This window comes from Maniola jurtina, chromosome 8, assembly GCF_905333055.1.
Source record: "Maniola jurtina chromosome 8, ilManJurt1.1, whole genome shotgun sequence".
NCBI classification, from domain to species: Eukaryota; Metazoa; Arthropoda; class Insecta; order Lepidoptera; family Nymphalidae; genus Maniola; species Maniola jurtina.
In genome coordinates this window covers 7,548,852-7,571,544 of record NC_060036.1, presented here as the reverse complement: position 1 = coordinate 7,571,544, position 22,693 = coordinate 7,548,852, and the positions used below count along the sequence as shown (strand labels likewise).

General features: G+C 37.2%; 1 protein-coding gene across 1 annotated transcript in view; it reads left to right on the top strand.

Annotated features, from left to right (window-relative positions):
• LOC123867475 (indian hedgehog protein) overlaps positions 1-22,693 on the top strand; it is a 60,840-nt gene that overhangs the window by 31,746 nt on the left and 6,401 nt on the right. Inside the window, exon 2 of the mRNA XM_045909520.1 lies at positions 13,260-13,521. Coding sequence (XP_045765476.1) covers positions 13,260-13,521 — 262 coding nt within the window. The remainder of the gene's footprint in view (positions 1-13,259; positions 13,522-22,693) is intronic.

The window sequence follows — 22,693 nt, the reverse complement described above, 5'->3', positions numbered from 1 at the left end:
GTCTGTCTGTCTGTCCGTCCGTCCGTCCGTCCGTCGTGTCTGTCAAGAAAACCTAAAAGGTACTTCCCGTTGACCTAGAATCATTACCTACCTAGAAATTTGGCAGGTAGGTAGGTCTTATAGCACAAGTAATGGAATAAATCTGAAAACCATGAATTTATGGTTACATCATTAAAAAAAATTAATATGTGTTAAAATTTTCAAAGTAAGATAGCTATACCAAGGGTATCATAATATGAAAGGGCTCTACTTGTACATTCTAAAACAGATTTTTATTTATTTTTATGCACAATAGATTTTGATTTATCGTGCAAAATGTCGAAAAAATACCCGAGTACGGAACCCTCGGTGCGCGAGTCCGACTCGCACTTGGCCGGTTTTTAAATAATAAAAGTGCTTAGCTGAAATCTCCAAATCGGTAATTTGTGTTATATTTATACCTACCTACGTTTTAAGAAAGTGGAAATAGTGTAAATTTTTAAGAGTTGACTGCCGGTTTTTCCTGGTACATAATATCCACCCGTAAGTGAAGCTTTAAGTGTTTGCTATAAACGGGTTACTAATTATTGTTTATCAAAGGCATAGTCGCAGTACGAGTAGATATCTGTTATGTTTCCATTAATAATTATTAGGTATTTTATCTCTTAACATTATCCTGTAATCGCTATCTAGCACTTCTATAAACTGTGGTAATTAAGCTCTTGACATTTCGCACATATTACATAATTTCGAATTACAAAACCTTCAGTGTATATGACGTGTTGTATTAGCGTCCTTGTAAGTAACTATAAGTGTTGCCAATTTTTGAAACTATAAAACAACAATATAAACAAAACATAAGGTGCCAATGTAAAGTCACAAACAATAAATAGGTAAGTATAGTAAACAAAAAAACCGATGAATTGAGAACGACCTCCTTTTTTGAGGTCGGTTAAAAAGACGATTCATGCGGCTACTTGGTACCTACCGGCTCCATAAAATGTTACTAAATATATTCGATGATAAATTAAATTATTTTTTACTTTTTAGTGTTGGTGGTTATTGAAGTCGTTTTTTTTTTAAATATTATTTTTATCGCGATTTATTTCGTAAGTAAACGCTTCTTGAAATGCATACTTAGGTAGGTTTGTCTTATATAGTATCAAATCATATTACACCATTTATTGATGGTGGGTGCTTATATGTATAGCTATACATGTACATGATACCTTGTCAGGGCATTGCAAATACAATATTTAATATTTAAATTACAATTAACAATAAAATAAAATAAAATAATCAAATTAACATAAATTAATGTTATAAATTAACATTAATTACTTATTATTATAAATTTAATACCTAATATTAATATTATAAATGCGAAAACGTGTCTGTCTGTCTGCCTGCTAGCTTTTCACAGCTCATATTATGTTAATCCAAATTTGACGAAAGGTACAGAGATAGCTTGCATTCCGGGGAAGGCTATTTTTTATTCTCAAACATTCCCATGGGATTTTTTAAACTGAAACTTACGCGTACATTGTCGCCTGCATCATCCAGTATTAAATATTATTAAGTATAATTAATATTTACTTTCTATTTATTGCATATGGAGAACAATACGTGATATAGGAGTTTTAAATTATTAGTTGTCTGGTATTTTATATCTACTTACGAATACTCTGACATGTACAACTACGAATCAAGAGACGATATTATAACAGGATTATCCTATTATAATATATATATAAATATTATAATAGGCCTTATAATATATTGGGATAAACCCAGAGGATCTCTAATCTGGAAGAGATTAAGAAAAGCCATACTTTTATTTACTTAAATGAATAAAAATAAATAAAGATTCCGGTAAAGGCGTGGTTGATTTGAATAATTTTAAATTGCACAGTTATATCATTCTTGTAAGCGCAGTGTTTGTTAGCAATAAATAATCGTGTCGGAACACAAAAGATGGCATTGTGGAGTCGACACGGCGACGTCCGATAATGATCGCGCCGCGGGTTCGACTCCTGCGCATCCTTGCTAATCCTTCAAATCTTTCTCTCAAAATACAATTAAATTTAGTACAAGAATTTTATTTTGTACCTAAACAGAGCCCACTGCATTATTATCTCCAGAAAACACACTCCATTAGAAATGTGATTAATGGAAGAAGTCACGGCCGCAGTACGATACAGAGTACATTTTATACTCGCTGCAAATATTTTTTTTTTTAATTTTAACAGTGAGCATCGAAATACTAGTCAGAAAGCCAAAATAGAGCTTTAATTACGTACACACCTACTCCGTATCGTATCGTATCGTAGTTACGCACGTAGATACGTTACTACAGCTGTTTACTTTTGCTTTCCGTTGTTTAATGTCAAATTAAGCGCAGTTCAGATTACGTTATGCTATTCTGCATTATAGGTAGTGATATATATAGCATTCATAACGTCTAAGCTGCAACTAAGTGATGATCAGCGGTGATCACTTACTGGTTAATAAGACGTCGGTCTCCTGGCACGCACTTCTAACTTTTAGTTTTAATCATTTTTAACCCCCGACCCAAAAAGAGGGGTGTTATAAGTTTGACGTGTGTATCTGTGTATCTGTGTGTTGTGTATCTGTGTATCTGTCTGTGGCACCGTAGCGCCTAAACTAATGAACCGATTTTAATATCGTTTTTTTTGTTTGAAAGGTGGCTTGATCGAGAGTGTTCTTAGCTATAATCCAAGAAAATCGGTTCAGCCGTTTGAAAGTTATCAGCTCTTTTCTAGTTACTGTAACCTTCACTTGTCGGGGGTGTTATAAATTTTTAATTTACACTTGTAAATAATTAACTATCTCTTGCTTTTTGAAGAAAACCATATCGTGAGGAAATCTGCTTGCCTGCGATTTCTCCTAATGTTCTCAAAGCAAAGGTGTATCAAGTCTGCTAATTTGTAGTAGGTAGGTACTTGGTCAGCGTGGTAGCTTTTCACTCATTAACAAACGTGATTCTTGCCGTTTTAATTTCTCTGTTGTACGGAACCTTTGGTGCGCGAGTATGACTGGTGTGTATGAGTATGATACTTGGCCAGTTTTTATTTAAATAGTAAATATTTCAACTTAATTTTTTTTATAAAACTTACGAACACACCTACTACGCGAACTTTTGCGCGCGTAACTAAATAAGCTTTTCATTCACTGCGCCAGCAGTATAACGGAAAAAAGCGCTCTAGACTTTCAAATTAGCATGTTTCAGAAGTAAACTGATCGCTCGGAGGTTAGTCATTGTGTCCGCTAAGGGGGACATTTGTCTACTATTATTATTTTGGGCCGGTTTTTTATGTACCTGCCTCCATGGCGCCTGCCTATTCATATTCAAATCGGGTTTCCGTGTTGGGTAATTTTCAACATTTAAACTACAAAGATTTCATTGTGCAATCGATGGTCAGATAATAAACTGAAAAATGCACTGCTTACGATAATCATAAGGATAAAAGTAATGGAGAATGTAATGAATGACTCATTGAAAATATTAGTAAGAGAAGGTCGTCTAGTAGACCGTATAAAAGAGGGAATAGGTACCTATTTACGTTTATGACATACTTCAAAATTTAAACCTTATAAGAAGTTTTATACGACAGGTTACTGTAGTATGTAGCCGATTTAAAAGAAAATAATAAGGTACTTAACTATTTAGGTAAGTTTTGCTCTTTCCATGCCACCTAATATCAAAAGGTTTCCCAAGAGGCCTAAATGTGAAGCTATCAAAACCGAATTGAAAAAAATTGCATCGTCTTTTTAGCCAATAGAAACGCTTCAAAGGAGCCGAGGACGTGCGATCAGCGATGGCATCGTACCCTGCTGAGGCAGAGTTGGGTCATCCAGCTTATTCATTAGCGCGCTGTTCCTCCCACCGACGTCCCTCATTTTATTTTATTTATGGCCGACGAGCCGAGGTGAGACCCCAATTTCGCATATGCCTGTAGCTTGATAATAATTATACCCTAGCAGCGCAGAGGCTTAAAAAAGCCGCCATTTTAAAACGCAATCTCTTGATCATACTCGTACTTTCAGTTCGTGAGTTATTCTTTTGGTATTGCATTTCTTTTTCTTCATTTTGAAATACAGTCAATAAAGGTCAGGTTATCCTGAAAGAAAGAGGTCAGCGAGTTGCAAAATATTACTGTCAATTAGGTAGGTAAATTGTATTTGAACAAATATTGCACAGATGAAATAGGTATTCTCTCAGTTTTACAATACACGTTTAGCATATAAATTAACGCTCTTGTAAACACATATAAAATATGATAGATTGTAAATTAGCACTTCTTTGTAGGTACGTTTTGCATCTAGAGATGAATAAGTGTGATACCTAGATATACCTAGGTATAATAATATAATCTAGTACATAATTTACACTTCTCTGTATCTATCTTTGGTGTTATGATTGTATAACTAAGTAATTGTTTTGCTTTCCTAAGCGTTATTGGACCCTTGGATATATTTACTTTAGGATTGGTACCTACTTCTTTTAATTTTATAACACCACAGTCCACACACAACAATGTGTTGTGTAGGTACATCTTTTATGCCAAATTATTAATGACGAATGCTAAGTTAGTTTGTATACTACCTACTTGGTATATCTTATCGCTTAAGTATATATACCTAGAGATAAGAGGGCTACATCGTTGCGAATATTTTCAGAACCATCCATTTTTTTACATTAAGAAGATAGATAGGTACTTGCTTAAATTAAATATAATTAGTCACGTCAAGCTAAGTATGTAAGTAATCAGTTAATTGCCTTTAATCATAATAAATCTAATCTAAAGATAAATAGCTATACTGAGAATTTTATAAGGCGATACGAGAAGGTCAGCGCGAGGGACGCAGTGGCAAAAAGCTCTCTCGTGTCCGCGATGTTCAGATAACCTTAAACTGAGCATTTGTTATCCTTATCTCGTGTTCGAGCGTGGCTAATGTGGCTGCAGGCAGATACACCCGATCGATTTATGTCGCCTGCCTGGCACCCACGACAAATTGATAATTAATTTTGGACCGACGTCTTTGATCACACCGAAGTATTTGCGAAAATACCTGGCACTTAAATGTCGACTACCGTTAAAGATTTAATGAAAAATACTTTTACATGTGTTAACCAGGTAGGTGCCTACTAACCACATACTTAGGTAGTTTTTTATGTGAATATATTATTATTGTTTGCTATTGACTATTGAGAATTGTGTTTTCAATTTTTTCAAACCTACCTATTAAAAATATATAAATAAATTTTAGCTTTACAAAAATATTCAAACATGTTTTACTAACCTAATTAACTTTACGAGTTACGTATAACAAGTTTATTGAAATTACATACGATCTGTAATGGGGCTACAAGCTAATAGCAAAATTGCGGTTTGGATAGGTTAGGTCCAAAAAGGCAGATAATCTACATACAAAGTATATACCTAGACTAAATTATAGAACCTTACAAACATAATAAGTTATTATAACTCACGCGAGTCCCGCTCCGTGGAACACACTTCTCGGTGGAACTTCCGAAAATTATTTCTTTGTGGAGGTCTACGTTATAAAGAAAACCATCATCAAAAGTTTAAGTTTCATGACCCAGTTGTTTGAATTACTTATACTTGATAGGTATGTCAGTCTGCTTATTTCTACGATAACTTAATGCAGAATACGGAACTTCTTTTAAACTTTGAATAGGTAGGTATTAATGTTAAGTAATACCGCAAAATTCCGTAAGTGAACTGAAGTGAAAATAACCACAGGATGGGTCCCATGTCAGTGACTCGTTGGTAAAATATTAATCGATTGGAAGCACATATTTATACGTGTAAACCAATATTTTGAGCCACCAAGTTACATTTGCAGTTAAAAACCAGACTCTTACTCCGAAATTTTGTGTGCATATGGGTTACAATTTCTTTCATCGTTACGTATTGCAAAGGTTCTTTTACAAAAACGATACCCCTCTCATCGAGTAATTTTGTCAAATTACGTGAGCTATCGCTTTTGATTTGGGTACCGAAAACAATACAAAACCTTTTGTGCAATTTGATACCGACCGCTGACGCAACTAATAAAATTTAGCGGTCAGACCAAACCAATCACACGAAAAATGCATCGGACTCCTACTTCAAACGGCATTTTTAAATGCTTTTGCTTATTTAGTAGACGATGTTTGTGCAAAAAAGTAAGTAGGTACCAATAATCTATATATTAATTTGATAAAAGTTGAATAGGTACATACATAATAATATTATGGCGTTCAAAAGGATGATATCCATTAAGATTTAAACATAAACAACTCGTTCTTATCAAACACTTAAGACCTGGTAGCCATTTTACACTGATTAAACAAAAAAATTGATAAGTATGTGTCATAAAAATATGCGTGTCGGACGACACGTTCGCCTCACAATGCGCCCTAAACACCGCTTAATCCTTTAAAACAATGCTAATGGATCTACGTTAAAGTGCGCCGCCCGAGGTCCTGTCAGCGTATAATACATTCGACTGATCGCCTTAACGCTTCCACCAATAAAGTTGACACTAAATTACGAACCGTTTTATTTTGTTGCTACACAAAATCACAAAATTGTAAATAAAAATTTTATTATACGCGTTCAGTGAACACATTTTAGTGTGAGCGATGAACACGGGTTCACGTCAAAACATCTTTATCGGGTTATTTGTCTTATAAAATATTATCGAGAGGCTCTTCGGGAGCGTCAGCAAAAGAGGACGTATAGTGTGATATGTGTGCCATTGTTGACTTTACGCCCACGATGATGCGATCACTTCTCTTTGGGACGAGACAAACAATAAAAGCGGCGATTACGAACCTGCGCTGTAACAAATATAGTTTATTATTCTAAGATGAGCTTCAAACGGAGTGATTCTTTAGGCGTGAATGGTATCGCGGCGGACCGTACCGGCATCAGAGATTAGTGCGCGAGCCACGCAGCCGCCCGTACCAAATGCGACGCGACGGCTCGCGTTATGAACTTCTGATAATATACTGATAAATCAATCCATTTTGTTTCGATAGCTCAAACGCCTCATGATTTTGCCCTTTGATTCATTTAATATAGACCGTCATCTCATTGTACAAACGTACATGGAAAAATGTGAGATGGGATAGGAAAGATCCTATCTTTGGATCAAAGGTGAGGCGGAACGTATTTAACGTAAACGTCATAACCGGTCGAGCTGGAGGAGGCAGGCAATCATCGCCTCCCGCAATCACGTACTTGTCGCGTTTTCATCACCTCCTGCGCTAAAAGTGACGTAATTACGGATGCAAATCGATCAGCGGTAGTTATCGGCCCGACAAGGGTTGACGCAGAAAATTAGCACGATACGCAAGTTAATGTTTAAAGCCTTCCGTGCGTCATTTAACGCCGAGGATAATTGCGAGGAAACTAATCGCCTCATATACTTTACATATTGCGATGGAGAAACCGCAAATATTATATACGCTCGAGCCAACATGCTAAGGCACATAAAATACTCGTATGTTTTTGAAAACAAATTAATTATAGACATAAAAAAATAAAAGATAGCTAAAATTATTTCACGTCGGAAGCGTGGATTCCATTGCTCATACGAATGACTTGCAACTTACAACTAGTGGGCATGGTCTCATAGACTCCACCATTGACCCCCGCTACAACCGGTGATCGTGATATTATAAATAATACCCACACAATTCCCGCGGGTAATTGGAAATCGAACAAAAATAAAATAACACCCGAAACAGATCGGACTCTTGGGAGGACTGCAATTGAGACGAACGCGTTGTATATAGATTCTAAAATTTTGCTCTAGGACCATTTATCAAAAGGAATTTTAAATCACGATTTGAAAGCGGTGGTGCCTATTCACGCTCACTTTGAAGATACCCTGATTAAAATTGGTAGGAAACATAGATCGCGGAAGAGTATTCCAAACCCTAGGCATGCGTATAAGAAATGATAATGCAAAGTGTGTCGTGCGAGTAGGAGGAATGTCGATGACACAGGGATGGAAACTCGCCCGATGTCTAGCGGTTCGGTGGTAAAAAGTTGAAGGGGTGACCAGACCGAAAACCTTCTGAGTATACACTCTCCGAAAAATATCCTGTAAAACACCAATAAGCCGGCAACCTTGCGGCGGCGATAAAGATTCTAAAGTTTCCCCAAAAGTGGCGTATCTTTCACCTTTTACCAGGTGCTCCATTACGGTAAATAGGACTACACTGTCACGATCGCAATCACCTATGATTGGTTGACGCTCGCTCACTATTGGCTACAATGCATTGTTGCAACAGGAATATCATATATTCAGCCAATTACAACAAACAATTGCGATTGTAAAAATTGATTGATTGATGCGGAATCGGCCTGCTGGTGCATAATTGATGATATAAAAACTAACACATAATATATAATATTATATTTGTCCTTTTGATGAGAAGGCCATAGTTTAATTTTTTTCTTTTCGAATGGGACGCAATGTGGAGGGACAATTCTAGTGAATGAAGTGTAACGTTTCATTAGCAGCGCTCTGTAACTCAAGCAAACACTGCGTATCGGTGTCTTGTTTCAAAAGCTTTTTTTAACAAAGTGAAAGGCGCCCAAGTCTCCTTAAAAACTTTGTGGGCTGTTTCCGTTAGCATTTATCATGTGTAGCTAACTCTATGAGAAATAAAATTTGGTCAAATGCGTGCCAGAACTCAGCACACACATAAGGTAAGGTTCTGTAGTCTAAATATATAAAAAGAAAAGGTGACTGACTGACTGTATGAGTGAGTGATCTATCAACGCACTGCTCGAACTGCTGGACGGATCGGGCTGAAATTTGGCATGCATATATTTATTATGACGTAGACGTATCTTTTTATATTCAGGAGTACCTACCTTGAAATATATATATATATTTTTTTTGGAAACGTCTATGTAACGGTATACAATTTTAAAAAACTGTATGAAATTTCAACTTAATAACTGTTAATGATTTCTGAATAAAATGGCTGTGATACACAGACAGAGAGACTGACTGGACCAAAATATAAGGATTCCCTGTTTTATTACGAAACCTGGTCTAACCGTGCACTAGTACTCTCGCAACAGTCACGAGTCACTACAGAACGCAAAACATTTTAAGTGTATCATCAGTCACGTTACACGTAGGTACCTACCTATGTGTAACATCTCATTCCGAGGAGACCCGTTCTCAGTAGTAGGCCGGCGATGAATTGATGATTTAAAATGATGAAATAAGTCCACGTTTAGTAAACTACTTTTATCATACCATTTCTAGTCGTCGGTAAATAAAAACGATCTTAAAATGACCAATAAAAATTTCACAATTCTAATATTGTATTTTAAAAATATGCAATCCTATAGAACAACATTCGTCAACACGCTAACGAACAAGAAAGATTTGAATGAGAGGTACGCGGTGTTCCCACTGTGATGACAGAGGCCTTAATACAACAAAGCCTCTACAAAGGGTGATATTTTTCGTGGACAAACATGAAGGGGCTTCGAACATAAACGGTAAACAATTAAAGTCTCAGATAGTAAAATCAACCCGTATAATGCAATGTAAATCGGTTGGAACGCAAACAGCAACTGAAGCTTGTCGTTCCACGCCACGTCCTCGCCCTAGCGCCATCTTTTTCGTCTCGATGGAGGGGGCTCTGACGTCACGACCACAGCATAACCACCAACACCAAGCAACACCGAACGTGAGAACGAGTTGTTGCCAACATGATCTACCTTCTCTATGCATATTTATGACTTGTTCGATGGCTAACGTGGCACCAGGATTTACGTGTCGAACAAATATGTTTACTTTGAGCTTATCTGTATACAGACGTGTTAAAATATTAGATATGTGTGTGTAATGAGCAGAGCTGAAATAATTAAAAACTAATCAATCGCTGTTTTGTACTACCAATATTATATATTTTATTTGTAATTTTTAAATTACGAGAAGATTACTAAACAGAACGATTGAACGATAATCTAATGAAATCATTCTCGTCTGTACGCAGTGAAACAAAAGTTAAGTAAATAGCCTACTTATGTACATTTGATATCATAACTAAATGATGCGCGCGACTTCATCGGTGTGTATTAAGGTTTTAAATCCTGCGGGAACTCTTCGCTTTTCCGGGATAAAACGAAGCTTATGTTCGTCTCTGGGATGTAATCTCTGTACCCGTCGAAATTGGTTAAACAGATGGACCTGTAAAATCCCGTGGGAGCTGTCTAATTTTCCGGGATGAAAAGCCATAGATAGCCTATGTCCAGATCTGGGTTGCAAGCTGAATCCGTAAAAAAATCGTCAAAATCGATTAAGCGGGTATACCGTGAAAAGCTAGCAAACAGACAGATAGACAGAAACATTTTCGCTTATGAATGCAATAGTAATTCACGAGTCGAAAATAATTAATAGTTAAATTTATAAAAACCGCCCTTAACTATTTGTTGTGGATTCACCAACACACAAAACACGAAAAAAACCATTAAAACCAGTCAGCATTGGTCGGTGCTTTTTGACTCCTGGCTTTGTACAAAAAACGATGTGTTAAGGAATGTAAAGAGCCATTTAATTATCCTAATATATTGTTATGGTCGCGGAGGGAGGCGGCGATAAATTAGGGAAACTAAGTTCTGTGAAGGTGGCGAATGATGCAGTATAGTATAATTTCCAGTATTTATTTCAACAATTTCATTTTATACCTAGTTAATGTGCGAAAATCTACCTGCTGTGCTTTAGCAAAACATAACCTTCCATTAGTCAAAATCTCAAGTTAAATCCAGAGTTCCAGGGGTCCCTGTTCATGTGTTCTCACGTTACTGCACCCGTTGCCATAGTGCGATGATCCTTAGAGTTTTTATTCCATTTTTGCCTCAATTCCATCGCGCGGCCTTCATTATGCGTCCGCAAGTGCCTCGCTCGACACCGGTTCAGGTAGCCTGGTTTCACTTTAAAACTTGACCCTAGGCATTCGACACGCTCGTTGTTTTTTAATTAATATGGTCCGAAATGAGGTTTTGATGTTGCGTTATTTGATAATTTGCGGATTTTTTTTTTGTACTAGGGACGGAAACTGGTTTGATGGTTGATCTCCATTGGGTAGGTATTCGAGGTGTATGTGCCTATCACAGAGAAGATAATCGTGCTATTAGGGTGGGTTGGTATGGCGTGGCGGGCAAGGCGAGGTGTCAGAGGCAGGCGACCCGCTGCGCCCGGGCATTGTGATCGACAGCTTGTTTACTAAAAATATGCATAATGAATTTATAATAGCCCGCCCGGCCTGTCGCGCGCTATCTTCTCGCTAGGCCTACTTATAAGTGCACTAGCAATTGAATTAATGTATTTAAAGCTTTACCAGTACCAACCTTACGGGTTATTTATTCAAATGAATCTAGTATAAAAAATTACGATATAGTATTAACTTTCGAATTGTTCAGAGGGAGATATGAAGTGTGGTGGAGACATTGAAGTAAAAGCTCAAAGATGAAAATTTCTTTGTAAAAGAACGTAATTGTGCAGCTACCTTAGCGCATTATGTTCCCACGCTAAAGTGCATCAGTGTTTGAGTATACGTTTAGCATTCGATTGTTTTAGTGCGGGCCGAGACGTCTGCAGAGTAAACATTGAGCATCCCATGACCCGTCGCGGAGCCGCAGACCGGCCAAATCTTGATTGTGAACATTCCCATACTCATTCGAAATCGTTGTGTTGAAACAGTAGGAAGCTTATTTTAGCCTCAGTGTTAAACTATTTTCACAAAAGTAGTGTAGTATACGTTAAGTAATATAGCACCTAGTGGTACACACTAATGTTTTGTGTTCAAAATATTTGACCAAATCTTTAAATTTGAAAATCTGAGCCGTGAAAAATTTGGAATCACTTTGGCGAAGCAAAGCATTTGGGATTTCTTACAACTCTTTATGAGGTGGTTGGAACGTTCGTAGAAATAATTATGTACGGTGCTCCAAAATATCTTTTATATTGAATGCAAGCGGACGTCGCGTCCAGGCGGGGCGCCCATCGTTTCGATTCGTTACGTCGATCTTCAAACTTTTTCACTACGAAATCTGCATAGAGTGAGTTTACATTGCGGACACAAAGCTGACATCCCGTGTATGCACATTGTCCACATTTCTTTATAAATATTTTGACATTTCCTCTATTGGGCGGCAAAGTTCCTTCACAAACATCGTGTCAATCCCTTTGTAACCGTACTCTGTTTTAATTTGATTTATTTTTCGTGACAGAATACCTCAAGTTGCACTGTCTGCACTCCGATGGGGCGGCAGGTTTTGTCAATTTATAGTGACATAAACGCATTCTTTAGCTATCGTAAATTTTTGAAGCTGGGTAGGTCTTTCTCATAAGCCTATTTGTGTGTAGCCAACAGGCTACAAATAAAAGAACTACTCAACATAGGTGCTTTTTACATAGGATACTTTATATAGGAACCAATTACCTGGCAAATATCAGGTTTAGTTAATGTAAATTCATAAAATAGGTTCCTACCTAATTAATATGAAAGTTTTGTTTTTAATTTTGCACAATTTTTAACCTCCGACCCAAAAAGAGGGGTGCATAGGTAGTAGTTTGACGTGTGTATCTGTGTATCTGTCTGTGGCATCGTAGCTTCTAAACTAGGTAATTAACCGAACTGTGTCATATCTGTAGTACGTATAGAAGCAGGCGTTATTTTGCGGAAGTCCATGATATACAAGGAACCAAAAGCTTAATTTGCTATAATCCGCTAAACTAAACAAATCTGTATGGTGCAACATGCAGCATGCGACATGCACCGCCCGCCCTCCCACTGATAAACATGCAGGATAAGCCAGCCACCAAGCAAGCAATACGCATCACCACCACGCAACACCACACAAATCCCAAAACCACTCGACGCATGTTTCACCCCGACACCGGAGCATCCTCAAGAGATGTAGACCTTAAAATGCCTAATTGCAATTGGGATTTCTGTGGTGCTGCGTGGTGGTGGTGCGTATTGCTTGCTTGGTGACTGGTTTTTCCTGCATGTTTATCAGTGGGAGAGCGGGCGGTGCATGTCGCATGCTGCATGTTGCACCATGCGACATGCAGCATGCGACATGCAGATTTGTTTGATTTAGTGGATTATAGCAAGTTAAGCTTTCGGTTCCTTGTGTGCCAATATACCTAATATGTAATTAAAATAAGCTTCAAATCACTAATGATAGTTTACGGTAAATTTTCAGCGGTGCAAAGAGAAGCTCAACACACTCGCTATCAGTGTGATGAACCAATGGCCCGGCGTGCGGCTGCGCGTGATCGAGGGCTGGGACGAGGAGAACTCGCACCAGGACAACTCGCTGCACTACGAGGGCCGCGCCGTGGACCTCACCACCAGCGACCGCGACCGCAGCAAGTACGGGATGCTCGCCCGCCTCGCCGTGGAAGCCGGCTTCGACTGGGTTTTCTACGAGAGCCGCTCCTATATACATTGTTCCGTCAAGACAGGTGTGTATTTACCTTGTATACTGATTATGCCTGCGACTTCGGTCTCGCGCACTACACAAATTTCAAGGGATTAAATTTTCTTGGCGCCTACGTCATAATAGCTGTCTGCATACCCAGCAATATCTGTGCAATAGTTTGAGCTGTGCATTGATAGATCAGTCAGTCAGTCAGTTAGTTACCTTTTCCTTTCATAGGTAAGTATAGACTGTATATATAGACTATAGTATAAAGATTCACAATATCTCACGTCACATATATCACACGTGCCATAAAATGGTATGTGATTCAAAGCTCATTAATGCACGGCGCAGCCTTAGAATTCTAGCTACTAGGAGCGCTAACAAGTGCCGTGCAATAATGTACTACATACTTATGTACCTAATTAAGTCACCTGTGTCGTAAGGTGCTATTAAATGCTCTGACAGACAAAATTGTTCAGGGCAGCTCCTAAAAGTTGTAGAAGGAACTTGACGCTTGCCTACGCACTATTTAGTTTAACTACACTGGTGAGCTTACAATTGCGTTTCAACTTGCATATAGAGGTATGTGTCATTAAGCTGCTAAAGCAATGCATGCAACAGCACTTGCGTCTAGTACTTATTGTCAAAAGTTCGTTCATTAATAGGTACCATTTTAGGTATTCTTTTTGACTGTCAAATTAGTACCTATCTATTAATTTTAATTAAAGTTGCGCGTGTTGGGTGTGTGTTACAAACGAGTGAGAGAATGCAAAAGAGTGCGTGCATTATGGCGTGTACTACAGGGTTGGATGTAAGCGCTATTACCAATGAACATGAGTAATATGCGCAGACATAGCTACGTTTGGATAGATAGCGCAAGCATCTAACGCAAGTTGAAACCGTACAGTGTAGACCTATTCGTAGCGAAACTGTAGTAGCATTCACACAAATTACACATACAAGCGTTTTATGACGTTCGCCTCTATGTGCCTCTATGCAGCATGCCGGCGCGCTTTGTGTCTGTCTAGGCCTTAATAGTATAACAATTAAGCCCTTCCATATTAGTGAAACAATTCATTAAGTTAGCAAGTTTATGAAAAGGCTTAATAGACATTAAAACAACAACTTACGTAGGACCAAGCGCTATGAAAGCTTCATTTTTGTTTGTGGTACGACCTGTTCATATTATCATGCAATTGATTCGATTCTACGCTTTAAAGATTCTTTCATAACCATCATTAGAGAACTGTGGAACGAACAAAAGTGAATAAACCGTTTCGTGATTTTTAAAATTGATGGGTACGTAACTGTATAAGGTGGACTACGGGACAAGCCTCGCGGGCCAAATATATAGTTGAGCTTTACAAGAAGAATGCACCTCAGACAGCTTCCCGCGCCCGCTCGCCGGCGGTGTCGATCAAACGGACGAACAAGAGGCTTGTTAACCTACGTCTTCCTCGCACCCTACCTGCTCACATATATCTATCCCCCTCCTGCACGACCACATCGCAGCCAATCCCCCACTTCTATAATTACGTCGGTGATTCAATGGCTACTATAGATATACGTGTGTATATGAAACATAACGATGAGAGAAACGGCCATTTATATGTATGTATCTATGTATGAGTAAAATTTTAGATACTATTATGGCAATTTGACGCTTGCGCAACTTTGTTCGTTGTTTCCCATTGAGCAATGAAAAAAACATTTCTAGTTAAGTACCTAATCAAATAACTGCATTCTTTATTATGCTCAAATAAACAATTCGTAAGAGTTTGTATTTTGCCCAAAGATTATATCAAACATGGTTGCTGAAACGTTTTTATTGGGTAAGTTAGGCATCTCTATGTCTTTTTGGAAAGGAAACAATAATAGCAAACTTTTAACAGAAAACCTAAATACATTTATAATATCTACGAGTACCTACCGATGTACCTACTGATTGCTACTTTTGTAAGTTTTCAAAAAACCCGACTGCAGAAGACTTTACGAAGGTGTTTAGTAAGTTAAAATATTTGAAGATTTTTTTTCCACATTTGACAATGGCGCCATACTGATTTTTTTTCAGAAAATTATAGCAAGTGGGATGATGTAAAGATTCTAACATACCCCAAACCCCAAACGTCCAAGTCTTTTCACGCATTGAGCAGTTATGGTAGAAAAAAGAAACTTACATACATACATGCATGAACCCTGAAAACACTCACTTAGGTACACTTCTTTAAATAGAAACACTTAGATATAAGTTGAAATATTTATTTGTCTAGTCAATAGTTCTCGAAGGAGTTAAAAGATGCGCTACCTTTGTGAGATAACGTCAGGCTAAGCGTCATCTTATTTATAGTCATCGATTAGTTCAAACATGGCACGGTGCCCTTAATTTGATCATTTATCATCCTAGAGAAAAAACTTAGGCTTTGTTTAAAACGGGCGCTGGCAGTGTTGAATCCGTTCGATTAGTTCCGATGGTTATACATTTATTCAAGAGTCTTGTTCGGAGCGTTTTAGGTAATAATTTGGTTTATAAATAATTAATGTGGCACGCGTATATCGCGGTCGCGACTCTCCTTGCTGAGGTCAAGGCCACGGCAAGCACGACTTTCTTTATTCGTTGCGTCCATTGCTTCGCTTATATCTTCTGAAGTCCTGACAAAGAAGAAATCTAAGCGAAGGCGGCACGGAATTTTGGCCAAGCTCCTATTTTGCTTTATATAACATTTGAAGTATTTCTAATTAATGTTACCAAAAACATAAAAATTATGAGTGCTGAATCACTTTACGAGCTCCAGATGGTCGACAAACGGCGTGGAAAAGGATTTACGGAGAGCGGTAACTACCCATTACCACTAGTACACAAACAGTGAGTTTTCAGGGCGGCTTCATAATGATTTGGAGAGTAGCAGATAGTTTGTGGTAGTAAGTTCAGATGTTCGTACGAAGTTAGTACCCGTCGACAGTGAGCTGAATGTAACTCGATGCATTAAAGATATCCTCCGGGACCATGTTGGCTAACCTACCCATAAATTATCCAACAAAATTATGAAAAACACAAGTTATTGTAAATTTCGGTAGGTAGTGGCCAAGATTCCAGGCCACTGAGGCAGGTATATCTTTAACGGGCATTGCAAGACATTTCCAAATACCCAGACGTTGGAAATATTTCGCCTTCGTATGTGTAGGTCCATGTAATCTAGTGTTTGAGGTATACCTTCATAAGCAAAAAATCAAAAAAAAAATTACGCGAATTAAAATTATACAGGCACTTTGTTTATCTTAAATACTTAAATCGAAACCTGCATTTATACTTCACGACTGCCGCTTTGGTGATATATTTAAAAGTAATGAAGAATTTAAAGCTTGTTTTTCTTTTTAAATGTCGCAATCGATATCAGCGGTGACGCGAGCAATTAAAAGCTTTTAAACAGTCGTAATAAAACCTGAATTAGTTTTATCATTTATGCTCGTACAAGATCATATCTATGAACATTAATAGTACATATAATAATATCTACCTACTTACGAGTAGGTATCTATCTAAGAGCATATCATGCCACACAGTTTTTTAAGATGTAGGTATACACCTGTTTCCTTTAATAGCAGGAATGCAGTTACCTATAAACTTTTACTTATTTATAAGCAAAAATTGAATAAAAAAAAATTTATGTGCAATAAGATTGGTCAAACACTTTTTAAAAGTATTCCCAAGTCAATAGCAGTAGGTACCTACCAGTTACTAAAATAAGTAGGGTGGCAGGTGGACAGAATTAGTCTAAGTAAGAAAAGGAAATACTGACTGACTGATAGATTGATCTATCAACGTACAGAACAAACTGGATTGATTAGGCTGAAATTTGGTATGCAGAACTTTACGGGTTGAATTTTCAAAAATCTTTTCTTAATTGATGTCTACGTCGTAATAGCTATCTGCATACTAAATTTCAGCCCGATCCATCCAGTAGTTTTGGCTGTGCGTTGATTGATCAGTCAGTCAGTCACCTTTTCCTTTTATATATTTAGATAATATGGTTAACCAGTCTCCAGGCAATCATACTATCGTGTATACTAACCTAAAGCACGGCACTGGATCATCACAGCGCCAATAACATGACCAGTTTTTATAACTCTTCCAATTAATTCATTTTCATTGGCCCGCTCCGTATTGTTTCTTTTGTAGGTTTATTTTTTATCCGATGTACCCAAGTACTTTTAACAGTTCATAGATGTGGTTCCTACTATACCTAGTGTTTTCTATTACTTTCATATTATAAAAATAATAAACGGTTACTGATCTATCAACCTGCGGTTAGAAACTTGAAATTTTAATACTTAGTAGTGTTAAATCATAGTCAGGTTCCTCGATGAAATGATAGACTTGATCCATTTAGTAGCGTTTATTTCTCCAAACACTAAATTAGTTATTTGTGGTGATTTATTTCGTTTACTTGTTTAGAATTTGATTATTCACTTTATTAGGAAGTTTATAGATTTTGGGCCGTGAACCGGCATTATAACACGCTTCAACACTGACGCTCAAAAAACTGGTGGACAATACCGCCAAAATTCTTATTTATACACGTTACGATTTTAGTATCATGACTTGTAAAAAATGTTTCTACTGAATTTATTCAAATCAAGACTTATATTTTCTACATTTAAATTTGAGTCAAATCAAAACTTTACATTTTCTATATTTTGGTCAAATCAGCTTCAAATATTAATTTATAATCAATGATAAAGCTAACAGTAGATTTTCTATAGTTACTCGACGGGTAGGTAGACGAGGAAAAATGTGGGATTTAAGATAATCCCGCACTATGAAATTTCACCGTGCGATTTTTTCACGCAGAATTCTGGCAATTGTATGAAGTCATATCACACTAATATTATAAAGGCGAAAGTTTGTATGTGTGTGTGTGTGTGTGTGTGTGTGTGTATGTTTGTTACTCCTTCACGCAAAAAGTACTGGACGGATTTGGCTGAAATTTGGAATGGAGATAGATAATATCCTGGATTAGCACATAGGCTACTTTTTATCCCGGAAAACCAAAGAGTTCCCACGGGATTTCGAAAAACCTAAATCCACGCGGACGAAGTCGCGGACATCAGCTAGTTCGTGTATATATTCACGTAAGTGCGTGCGGTTCCACACAATTTCTATTATATGTCACATACATACACATAAAATCGCGCGGCGAAAATTTGTAGTGTGGGCTCATTTCAAAGACAAATACACTAGACAGAAAGTATCGCTTAAAATTATCACAGATCATTTATATTTCCAAGAAGTAATACATATAAAAGGATAAACTAACTGACTGACATATCAAGGAATTGACGTAGAAACTTGAAATTTTACATATACCTAGGAATTGTCCATAACGTAGACCTTCACTAAGAAACGACTTTCAGAAATTTCACCCGAGTGAAGCCAGAGCGGATCAGCTAGTCTATTATTAAGTAAATATTTTATCACAAAACATAAAATCAATTACTACATCACACCAATAATAAGAGATTCAAAATATATCATGTTAGTACCGGCTTGACCCGTGCTCCTTTCATATTGAATTTATGTCATACAAAACTACAGTTTAAAAGACATCAACGCGCTCACATCCCAATGTCATTGTGGCTTATAATTCACTCGTACAGTGGCGTAGATTCGTCATTATGGCCTTTTAATTATAAATATTTTACTGTCTTCCCTGAACTTTTCAATTATATTTTTGTTGAGTTATACTTAAATATTAATTAATAGCCTTATATGACGCTATGTTACCTAATAATTATACCAAGAAACTCAGATTAAAAAGCAAAGGTGAAAGAAAATGCTCAAAAAAAAATTGACATTTTAACCACTAGGCTATAAAAATATATACCTATTGCTTTTTAAAACAAGCTCCATAGATGGGTTCTTAAGGTGGTTAGCACGAAGGAGGCGCGCGTAAATGGGGCGTGACTGAAGGAACGGGTCACGAGTGTTGTGTGAAGGACGAACACGGTCCAGTCTAGACAGTGCCGGCCCGAACCAGCGTGCGATCCGAGACTAAATGATTGTACAGATTATAAAAGCCAGGGTTAATTAGCCGAATAGAATATATACAGTAAAGACTAACCACCGAGCTTCTAGCTAAGCTCTTCTAGACCTTCCATAACCAGTGGTATAGGCGAATTTGACAACTCGAAAGTTACTTGTAAAGTTTATTTGAATAAAAATCTTTTTAACCCCCGACCCAAAAATAGGGGTGTTATAAGTTTGACGTGTGTAGGTATCTGTGTATCTTTGTATCTGTGTATCTGTCTGTGGCATCGTAGCTCCTAAACTAATGAACCGATTTTAATTTTTGTTAAATAAAAACCGATGTTTAAGCTCGACTAGTTTCGAATCCATCCGGGGTCCTTTTTCATAGGGACTCAGCTCACTGCGCGTAGCGGTAGAGTTTTAATTTCTATTTAATTTGTCAATAAGTCTATTTTGTATAACGAAATAAGTAACTTTTGCCTGCGATTTCACCCGCGTGGATATAAGTTACATTTTAAAATATGCTATTTTTGTCTCTGCGATGCTACGAGTATCTCTGTGCCTTTAGTCAAGTTCGGTAACGCGGCTGAGTCGGAAAAAGGTAACAGATGGACACTTTCACACTATTACTATAGATTAAGTACTTATTAGTTGATACCTAGGTATTTTCTTTCATAACTGTTTAGCGCTTAAAATTTGACGTTTAACAACAACAATACAAGCTAAGAAGGCGATGATAAGGCAATGACGATGATGAAATTGTAGCGCACTTGCCCACAAAATGGCTATTAACTCTTGCCTTGAAGGCATTCAATTTATAGATACGTGGCAGGAAACATGGGTGGCGAAAGGGCGTATCACGCCATAGCGGTTTGTATCCAGAAACGTTGAACAAAAGCGTTTCGTGCAAATTGGTTAGAAATCAGACACATAATGATACTTACGCTCAAAGCTTATCACTGTTCTGAGATGAAGAAGGAAAAAAAATACATTCAATTGAAGACTGATAAACTGGATGGTTAGTCCGTCAATCACACCGTAACGGAGCAAAATATCGAAGTGATTTTTACATGCATATAGTTACAGACCTGGAGAGTGATATAGATTACTTTTTAAGCCGAAAAATCAAAGACATCGCAGGTTATTTTCAAAAAACCTAAATCAACGGGGACGAAGTTGTGGACATCATCTAATAAACTAGGAATGGTGCCAAGAATACTGGCTGCATTTCCGCGCTGGACAGCCAGGCTGATCCGTTGCGCGTTGTTGCGTTTAATATACTTAGATAAAAATGCTTGAAATTCGCTCAAAAATTGAACAAAGAGAAGCGGATAGAAGCGCGAGTGAGCGATGTGCGCTCGAGCAAGCGGGGTGCCGCGTGCGAACGTTGCCACGCCACATCCCGGAAAGCTGCGGCCGGATTCCTGCCTTTTCCCACACATGCCGACATACGCTTTGATTTGTTATCATATTCGATTTAAACAAGAATGTTAAGTCGATAAATATATATTTTAGAACAATTTTAATAGGCTACTTATCACAGTTTTTAAGAATAGATAGGTGTATAAAGACAAAAAAGATAAAACTATCGACAGACTCATGATGCAGTTCATTAATTTATTTTATTATTGTGGTATTAAATTTAAACTGTGTGTATTTGCTTGTTGGTTTATCCTTCAATCACACCGTAACGGAGCAACGGATTGATGGTATTTGCATTGGTATAGTTAAATACAGTGAGAGTGTCATAGGCTACTTTTTATCCCACGGGATTTGTAAAAATGTAAATCCACGCAAATGAAGTCACGGGGATCAGCTAGTATTATTATAGTTGATTGACCGCTATTTGAACTGGTGGTCAAATTCAACATCTGTTTAACCTTAACGAGAAAATAAAAAATTGGGAGTTAAGGCATTCGCTCTAAAGAAACCATAGAAACACAGTTCGATGCTCCGACACTCAGTAACATAACTCAATGATCTCGATTAATTAATTTATATTATGGCTACCCATTAAGAAACACTGTCTCCCATACTTCGTCTGTTTGTACGCGCTGATCTCAGAAAACAGTACAAAGAAGACTTATTCCTGAAGAAAGTTTAAGTGATTCATTGAATAAGCTTTAGTGTTAATACGATAATTATAGTTGGCAAAAATCCAAATAAGTACCAGAGCTTTATGTAGGTATCTACTGGAGTAGGTAGTACCTACGTTGCGTGTAAGGTATCCATACTAATAATATTATAAATGCGATAGTTCGTCTGTCTGCCTATCTGCTAGCCTTTCACAGCCATCCGTTTAATCGTTTTTGACGAAACTTTGTAGCTTGATAGCTTCCATTTTAGCAAAGGATATAGGCTAATTTTGAATAACTAAATAAACTTAAAACCACTAAAGTTTACCAACATGGTGTGTGTCATTTTGTCTACTTACTTATCAATAGGGTATGATACAATGTACATTATGTAGGTAATATAACGAGATTAGCTTATACTTAATTCAAAAAATGTAGATCGTTACAATTCGTTGATAAAATAGGATCCTAACTGATATTTTAAATTAAATTCAGTAAGTCCTGTTCTAAATTTATTAGGTACTAGTGGATGCCCGCGGCTTCGCCCGCGTGGACTTCGATTTTTTTAGTTCCCATGTAGCCTATGTCCTTCCCCGGAATGTATTCCAAGTCTGTACCAAATTTTATTAAAATCGGTTCAGCGGTTGGGCCATGAAAACGTAGCAGACAGACAGACAGACAGACAGACAGACAGACACACTTTCGCATTTATAATATTAGTATGGAAGTATGGATTATAAACTATTTATTAGGCAAAATCAAAATCAAATATTTGCGTATCTGTATTTTGAACTTTATTTTACCTAATATTACAGATTGATATATCTATAGGTAGGCATCTGAGGATACTTTGAGCTAATCACATGCGAAGCTGAGGCAGGAGCTTGTTAAATTATGAAATCTTCACTCAATTTACTTATATCATCTTTAGATGACTGGGTAATCTATTCAATGTCATAACTTTTAGACAGCAATAACTCAGCGGGTTACGATAATCTGAGGTATAAAATGTACCTATATCCACTTAATTTATATTAGAAAGTCAACCTACCTACTATCTTATTTGTGGCTCAAATATGAAACACCTATGACTAGGTATATTATGATGCCCA